This window comes from Grammomys surdaster, unplaced genomic scaffold (assembly GCF_004785775.1).
Source record: "Grammomys surdaster isolate TR1022 unplaced genomic scaffold, NIH_TR_1.0 149, whole genome shotgun sequence".
In the NCBI taxonomy this organism is placed as follows: Eukaryota; Metazoa; Chordata; class Mammalia; order Rodentia; family Muridae; genus Grammomys; species Grammomys surdaster.
Window position 1 is genome coordinate 2,956,509 of NW_021604607.1, and position 9,411 is coordinate 2,965,919.

A 9,411-nucleotide genomic window follows, 5' to 3' on the forward strand; every position below is an offset into this window, starting at 1 on the left:
TTTAATTTAAAGTAGAACACTGTTAACAGTTACTATTCAACCAGGCTTGTTTCTGCAATGTTATATTGATACTATCAATATCTCATCTTTTCTAAAATGTCTTCTTTTTACTGTTCAATATATTTTGCTCAGTGGAGAATCATTTTTTTCCTGCAGATGGAGGACGATAGAACCCACTTGAATGTTCTTGTTTGTCACCTCAAATTGCTATATTGTTTGGACAGACTACATTCGCAAAAGGAGTACTTAACACAAGGCACTCATAGTTGAAGCAGATCTAGAACAACTAAGTCACCTTGAGGAATGAAAATGCATCAGAAAGACATCAAATGTGCCTTCTGTCTGGAAATCATCAGAATAGTAGTTGTCTCCTTTATCCTGAAATATAAGCAGCCATTTGGTGGTGTCTTAGGTGTTCTTCATAGTCTATCTGCTATTTTACGAGAGCAGCGACCTTCAAGTGTTAAAAGACAGATGCTTTGTATGTATAGGAGCTTGCTATATATTGGGTATCTGTAGCCCATCTTCAGATTGCTAAATTGAATGTTCCAAGTCTTGGAAAATTTTATCTATAAATGAATATTAATTTGCTCTGAAAGTTGGATGTAATTGGGATAAGAAAGCATTCACACAGTAGTGTTCATAACTACGAGAAGACCCAACTTGTAAACAATGAAGCAAAAGTAATATCCAAAGAAATTACATTACTGAATGTATAGTTATTAAGAATACCCTTTGTACCATAGATGGGCACTTTTAAAGTTAGTGATCTCCCTGATGTATTCTTAACCTCCCTGCAACATTTATTTTCAGCATATATCTTATAAAAGCTTTGTCTATATCCAAACTTGACACAACCTCGTATTATTTAGGAAGAGATTATCAATAAGCAATTATCTAGATTTGGTTGGACTGTGGTCTCGTCTGTAGGGCATTAGGATTGCATTGATTATTCATTGATATAGGATGACTCAGTCCATTGTGGATGACACTATTTTCCATGCAGGAAATCATGAACAGTGTGTAAGAGAAAGCTGACTAAGAGAAAACAAGCAAATAAAAATTATATACCCATGTTTATTTCTCATTGCTTCTGATTGTGGATTTGATGTGACTAGCTACCTAAATTCTTGTCTTGACGTCTCCTCAATGATGGACTGTAACCTGGATGGAAACCTTTTCCCCTTAACTTTCTTTGTCAAGCTATTTTACCACAGCAAGTCAAATGAATGTAGAACAGGTTATGTATTGATTGTAGCCTTTATAGTTACAATCTTTGAAATGTCCTACATTTTTAAGGTAAGCTAAATGACATAGTCTTTAATTTAAACATTAAGAAAATATGAATTGTTTCTCCTATACACATCAAACTTGTAGATTAGTATTAAGAAAGGAATGATAGAAACCTTTGTAAGAATATATTAATAACTACCAAAGTAGTAATGTTGAAACTCATTAATATGAAAATGGAAGAAAACGTGTCATGATTTTGTTACTGGGAAGTTGTTTTAAAAGATCCAATGTCTTTTGTAATTACCAGCTGTTGGACTGAAAGTTTGTGATGGGCCATATGGTTGCCATAACAGTGCTTTGCTTTATGAAAACTGAGCATAACCTTTATATAGAAATTTTATGTCTGTTTATACATATGTCAGTATTTGGTAAAGATTTTTTTGTCTTTTTTCATTTTGCATGTTTTTCAAATAACCATCTTAATGTTTCTGTTTCCTCAAGGCCTGAGTTCCTAGAGAGATACTGTTGTAGGTATCTTCCCTGTGTACTTACTTGTACTAGACACATTAATTCATAGTATCACAACCACCTTATAACTCTGATGTTATTCTTAGGAGAGAGAGAGAGAGAGAGAGAGAGGGAGAGGGAGAGAGAGAGAGAGAGAGAGAGAGAGAGAGCGAGAGAGAGAGGAAGAGGAAATCGTAGCTAATGAGACGTTCTTTAGTTACTTACAGGTGTATTTAACTTTAATTCCATTGCAATTTACAGAGAGTGTGTATTTATGACATCAGCATATATTCATATTGTTTCCTGATAGTTCTGTAATTTTCCATGAAAGCTACATGGAGTACTTGCATCTTAAGTGTACAAGCAGAGGGACTGTCTGAGTAGTAAAATGCAGAAAGGGGTGTGACATCATCTTTTCCTGTGTGTGTCTGGGGATAAGATTTCTTTTCAAATGCTGTCTTCCTCACTGCTGTGTTCAGTGGCGAAGTGGTGTCATGTGCAAATTTTAAAGTCAATAAACCACAGTTGTATTAAGAAATATTTTATTAACAAAACAGTAAATTCCACTTGCTTAGCATTTCCAATAATGGATAAATTGGCCTTGCAACAGAAAAACAAAACAAACCCCTTAGATACTCAGTCACTCGAAACACTAGAAGAGTATGATTGAAGTGACTTTGCGTTGACTTCTTAGGGATAAACCACCTCATACATTATTGTAGTCATCGTTTTTGTTTTAAAAGGCAACACATTTCATGGATTAAGAAAAGAAGCATATTCAATCAGAAAAGTTACAATCAAGAGATGTAGTCACTTTATGCCAGGTAATGTGAGAACTTCTGTGAGTTGCAAGTGACACACGGAACCTGATATGTTTAGTATAACGATACATGGGTTGGATTCAAGTCTTTTTCCTTCAAAAATTCACAGTCCTTTCTTTTCCTTCTCCATTCAGGGGGAAAACCTGCTAACTTTTGTGTAGGTCAGTAAAATTAGATATATGTTTTTACCAGCACTATCAGTTTATATCAATGTGTGGAATTTTGACATTCTTGCTGTGAAGAAACACTGAAATCAATTATAAACAGCAAGGCTCCAGAGAGACCATTTAAAAAGCTACAAGTCAATGAATTCTTCCACCATCTTTTAGAATTTGTCCAGAAGAAATTAGTTTGTGTTAAATAGATACAATAGGTTAAAGTATGTGTGTGTATGTGTGTGTATGCTTTAAGCTGTAAATTGGTGATTTTATGTTCCTTTTTATTTCTCTGGCTTTCCCTGAGTAAGACTGAATGAGAGGGGTAGGGGAAAAGACTTGTGAGATCTTTTAACCTGGCAAATTAAAAATATATGAAGACTTGAAACAGAAGAAATGGGTATTGAATTTTAACTTTGTGCCATCTATTTTTCAGGTGATGAACTGCCTTTAAGACTTCTTACACAATTTCTTGGCAGCTGTACCTCATTGTGATTTGCTATGACATATATGTATTTCTAAGGTAGTGCTATGTCTGAAATCCAGGCCACTTCTTGGCATGTTGTTCATCAACTAAAGTACTACAAAAGATGTTTTACATTTTTTGCCTTGCTGATTAAAGCTGATTGTAATAGTATCTTGTTCTTTTATGAAACCTAGTATCATTCTTTTAGATATTTATGTTATGTGATCAATTTTTACAGAGGCATCACCCTCCAACCTCAAAATTATTTTCTCACATTGATAATTTATTGCTATGAACATACTTGAAACAATATGCAAAACAAGTGTGTAATCTATACCTCACTACTACACAGTGTATGTTAAACTAAAAGTATGTTTAAGTATATAGATGTAAAACCAGAAATGTTAAAATTTAGTCAATAGTCAACAATATAGAATTATTTAAATGGGTAGTAATACAGAATCAAAAATTACTGAGAATACTTTTTTAATTGAGAAAATGCTTACTTGCCATAAAGCTTAATCACACACACCATGTTCAAAGAATGTATATAATTTTATGGGAAAAAGTTTTCCACAGCAGCAGACAGAGTTCACCAACATTGTTTATGTAATGCCTGTAGAATGATGTGTATTTATGTAGCCATGTATGGTGATGATTCTTTTTTTATTAAAAAAAAAAGTTTCCATTTTACTAGGGACTAAGAACTCAAGGTTTCCTGGAATCAGGATCTCAAGGAAGCAAACCACCCATTTGTTATAATACCTTGGCACAACTGTCTTCCTTCACACTTTCCATTTGTAAGTATTTGTGTGTTTTGATATTGTATCATATTTGATGGCTGCTTCTCTCTCTCTCTCTCTCTCTCTCTCTCTCTCTCTCTCTCTCTCCCTCTCTCTCCCCCCGTGTGTGTGTGTGTGTGTGTGTGTGTGTGTGTGTGTGTGTGTGTATGTGTGTGAATGTTAAACATATATAGAAATATGAGTATTTGGGAAAGAAAAAGGTTTATATGATACTTAGATATATGTTCCACCTTCTAATTCACACCTTTCATACAAATACTAAAACTTAATAATGCAACAGAATGAAGGCTATATATGTAAGAAAAGAAGGAGCTGAGCTGAGTCCTTTTATATACATTCATACATATCTTTCTTAGAATAAACACTACACTGTAATTTTTGTTTAAAAAAGTAAGTAATTGTGGCAATTTATAATGGTGGCAAAAAAATCTGTCTGAAATAATTGTTGCTCCAATGTCATAAAACTCCCTATACTTAGCAACACTTATAACATTGAATTTACCAAAAGTGGCTGAAGAGCAGAGATATATTTTGCATTTTCTATACAACAGGCTATAAAACGTCACTTATCACAGTCCAGAAAGCACACAGAGATGGGTTTATATAAACATATGTAATAACATAGTAAGCGTGCATGAAAATTTCCCAATGATTGCATCTATGCCCTCTCATTTTTGTTTTGAAATTTTAATGTGAAAACGTGCCTTATATTTCCCATTTTTGAAAATAAGGCCTCCATACTTTAATTTAATTATTATTCTCTCACAAACAGAAAGGGGCTTTTTAATGCATTCCTGTATAAGTCTTCAAACAAAAGCCAGCAATTTATTTCAAATGCAAGTTCCAACCCCTGCTCCAGTTGCTCCAGCTGACCAACTCCTCGTAATCTGCAGATGGTCCCACAAGAAGACGTTCTTCTCTGGCTCTCCCACTGACTGGCTCCTCAGGAAAGCACTAGCACTTTGGCTGAATCCAGGATCATAGGTAGCTTCTTTGTGTGTGTTGTGTTTTGTGTTGGTTTTGTGTTGTGCCTCGATGTAATACTCCTTTGCTTTATGAATGCGTGCGGTCCTCACCGTCTTTTAGAATGTTCCAGCAACATAAAGACAGGCAGAGTAAATGAAAACACTGCGGATGTTAGGGAATTTTATTGGCCCCTGTTGTTTGTTTGTTTTAGTATTTTCCTTCCTTTCTTCTCTCTTCCATTTTTTTTTTGTGTGTGTATGGTTTTTTTTTGAGAAACAAGAGCATGAGATACTTGTTTGTTTGTTTGTTTGTTTGTTTAAAAAGCTTTCCCTCCTGATCGCATTCCCTGTCTTCTTTTGTATGTGCTTCATAAAAAGGAAAGTAAATAAGTTTATATTATGTCTCAGATAAAATGAAGACTATTTTTATACAAGTGTCTTTTTTGAATGTTGAGATCAGACATAATACTCCTTATCCTTGTTCTTCTTGTTTTTGTTGGCGCTCTTCGCACTGCTGGGCTGTTTCTCCTTGACCACAGCCCCATTGGACTGTGCTGAGTTACTGATGTAGTTTCGACTCTCATCCACGTGGTATGACCCTTCATCCCGGTTTCTGTACTTGTACATGGCATAGAGGAGGATGAGGATGCACAGAGCAGCTGCCGCGACAATCCCCACCACCATGCCCGTGGTACTGCTGGATTCCCGGATCACTTCTGCAGAGCCTGGGTATGGTTCGCGACCGCCCACTCGGGTAGGGTTAGCTGTAGGAAACAGGATGAGAACAAAATGATTATTGAGTTTTCTGGATGCCAGCAAACATGTTAACTTAAGCATCTATTTCAGAGACTGATGAAACAATACCCATTGCTTTAGAGAAAGTGTCACATCACTAAAGTGTTCTTCTCACAGCCACTACATTGTCGGAACTCAATCCAAGTTCAGAGGGAGACAGATATTGCCATCTATATTTCCATTCTTCTAACAGATAAATTTAGTTAACACCGCAGCTCCAATGAGTTCTACAGGACCATTTTCATTTCAGTGAGACATCAGAAACCCCACATAAGACAGTCAAGTTGAGGGAAGTTGATGAGGCTTCTTGGACTCATCAAGACTGCTAAACAAGTAACATCTTTAGAATTCATTCCACTTTGTGATGTACACGATACCAAGCAATAAAATAATCCAAACATTTCTGAATAGTCTAGTTGTATGTTTTTTAAATTTTTATTTTTAATTATGTTTGTGTGTATTTGAGTGTAGTTATGGTAGACACCAGAAGCATTAGATCCCATGGAGATGGGGTAACAAGGAGTTGTGAAACAGTTGACCAGAGTACTAGGAACCAAACTCAGATCCTTTATAATATAGTACATGTTCTAAAGCACAGTACATGTGTCTAGCCCTCATTGCTTGTATTATAAAGTATAATTGTAGAAAAATGATTGTAAATAAAAACAGAACTCTTTTCCATTACTGTTGAAAATTCATTTGTCTAGTAAGGATCCACGTATCTATACTTTGGCAGTGAGCTAGTTATCCTCAGGCTAAACTGTAATTGTGTATGGTGGTCCATGCCTGCAATAAATGCCAGCATTTAGCAGCTTTGGAGAAGAATGTAGGGATGTAACCTTTAAAGCTTGGTTTTGGGACAAATTTAATAATGTAACTAATGGTAATAAAAGAGGCAATCGTAGAACACTTGCCTGGTCTGTCGGCTATAAAACCCAAACCCAACCTTCTCTAAATAGAGGGAAAGTCCTCCCTTGGGTACAAGTAATGGACTATAGGATGTTTGATGTCCTCTCCCAGGCCTAGGAGGACACTAAAGTTGCTCACAGAACACAAAGTTAACTCCTGGGATGTAGTACTCTGAATATGAGAACAAGGGGAAGCTTTGTACATCCTGCCTCCAAAGCATGGAAGCCAGCAAAAATGCCTATCTGTCCTTGACCCTGAACCACTTTCTCTATAGCTTTTCACTTCTTGTTTCTTTTCCTTGATTCTCCACTGTTTACCTTATCCTACAGAAGAGGGAAAATAAAAGATTGCTTTTCTGTTGTAGTGAGTTAAGAATGCCATAACTTTCAGATGTGTGCACACTGCTTTTAAGCAATCTCGTTTCTAAAAATATATTAAACATATTTCTTTACACACATATTTGAGTGTGTATGTTTCTAAAATGGTACCTGTTAATTGCTCAGCAACATTTACTAATGCACAAAGCCCTGCTTTGAAAACACACTTTACAGGTGGGAATGATTTCTTCAAAGATGAAGCCATGCAGCTAAGTCTAACAACTTGTGGTCAATCTCCAGATCACAACTGATAGACGGAAGGAACTGGCTTTTACAAGTTGTCCTTTGACCTCCATAAACTCACTATCACATACACAAGCTTAAACACACACACACACACACACACACACACACACACACTCACACACACACAATGCAATAAAACCTTTAAAGAGAAGAACTACATTTTCAAACATCACTGAGATTTCTTCTGTATAAATATAGGGCTTTTGCTGTTAGTTTTTTCCTTCATCAAATAACGCCTCATCAATACAGTTGCTTATGGAGCTGGGGTTCTCAGCCTCAAAGAAGCAAGGAGGTCAGCCGTACATCTACAGAACAGACCAGGGAAAGCATTCTGAGCTATGATTGTGACTGCTTTACAAAAGGCCTTGTAATGCTGTCTAAAAAGCCTCTGAGTTGTTTCTGTGGCCAAGGTGGAAAGAAACAAAGACTATAATCCACGCTATTTGATGACAGGAAATTAATTTCCCCTCAAAAGCCTACTGCCGTAACTCTGTCAGTACCAGGCAAATCAAAGGTAGCACTTTCTCTTTAAAAACAGTCATCTTTGCCAAAGTGTGCCAATTAGCTCAGCTGCTAACTTTACCTAAATGACAACTTTCTGTGTGTGCCTTTGGCACAGTGTTCTTTTATCATGGTGTCTCAAGAGCTGAAAAGGTAATTGTATCTAAATGTTACCTAAATCATTTTATTCCTGTAACTGATAAAGGAATGCTGAAACACATTCTTACAATAACCTTACTTTTTCAGAAGGAAATGAATGGATAATGAACTAGAATCCTAATCATTTAGCTTATTATATTACAACTTCAGGACTTTAATGGGATTCAAGGCTTCAATTCAATATGCTAACAATGCATGTATGTGAGTGTGCACAATAGGGACTGGAGTTAGATATTTTCATACTAGAACATCGGTCCCACTTTTTCTCAAATGTATCTGAGATGACTTTAGAATAACTGTGCAAGCAGAGCTCAAGACAGGTATGTGCTCACTCAAGAAGGAGATCACAAAGACACAAGCAAACTCAGAATTTTGCCCTATAAGTATTTGATAAGCATCTCCTGTCTAGTAAATGTACTTTCCCATTCTGCAACTCCAGCCAAAATGCTTAAGTCACATGAGAGCAAAAATAGCTCTGCCTAACCCACTTGAAGAGATTCTAAATATCATAATTTTAAAATAACATAAAAAACACTCTCCAGAAAACTAAAATTGAAATGTAATGAAAAAAATCTTCTCATTCCTTTTATTTACATTTAAAAATATAACAGACATTAAAATAGGTATAAAAAAGGTATTTTTATAAAGCTGCTTAGACTATATAGCTGTTTCAATGTCTGCTTGATTAAACAATAATTACTTCTCTTTATGTCTCAAATCTTTCTTAAGGCTAAATGATATGTCCATTAACTTTTGTTATATTGTCAAATAATTTATGTGTTAATGAGAAATCTCTCCCCTATAAATGTACAATAACAAGCTAAATAACTTTAAATACATTTGTGAATTAAAAATATCATCACTAATGATGTATTTTAATGTTCACTGAAAAAATCTGAATACATTTCACATTAATTTGAGTGTAGAAAATGTTTGAATGACACTGAGGCTAAATTCTCTATTATATAATATACTCCAAAAATACATTGAGTAGAAGGGCAGCCATATATTAACCACTTAAGACAGACAATATAAGAAAAATGGTTTAATCAGAGGAATGTATAATTAATCCATTTATTACATGGGCTGACAAATTCTGCATTTTTCACACTTCATAATAAACACAAAATGCAACATTTCTAATGGTTATAATGATCAGTAATGCTCTTTTTTGAGCTCCAGTAAATGCTGTATGAATGAACTTCACTTTTATCCATTCTCCTTCTCTTTGTCACAGCATGTGACAGAAATATATTAAAAAAAAACAGAAAAATGAATGAAAGCTGGGCAGTAATGGGATTGGCCTTTGATCCCAGCGCTCAGGACTCAGAGGCATGAACATTTTGGGGACAGCTACATCTACACAGAGAAACCTTGTTTCCAAAATCCAAATAATAATGATGATGATGACGATGATGATGACAATGATGATGACAAGGAGAAGAAAAAGGAGGAGGAAGAGGAGGAGCAGGTG

At 35.4% G+C, this 9,411-nt stretch overlaps 1 protein-coding gene across 11 annotated transcripts in view; it reads right to left on the bottom strand.

The window, feature by feature from the left end:
- Positions 1 to 2,265: 2,265 nt before the first annotated feature.
- Positions 2,266 to 9,411, bottom strand: part of Nrxn1 (neurexin 1) — a 1,062,527-nt gene continuing 1,055,381 nt past the window's right edge. For all 11 annotated transcript variants that reach the window (XM_028765076.1, XM_028765071.1, XM_028765070.1 and 8 more), the window contains one exon: positions 2,266 to 5,714. In XM_028765076.1, the coding sequence (XP_028620909.1) occupies positions 5,407 to 5,714 (308 nt within the window). In that variant the 3' untranslated portion in view covers positions 2,266 to 5,406. The remainder of the gene's footprint in view (positions 5,715 to 9,411) is intronic.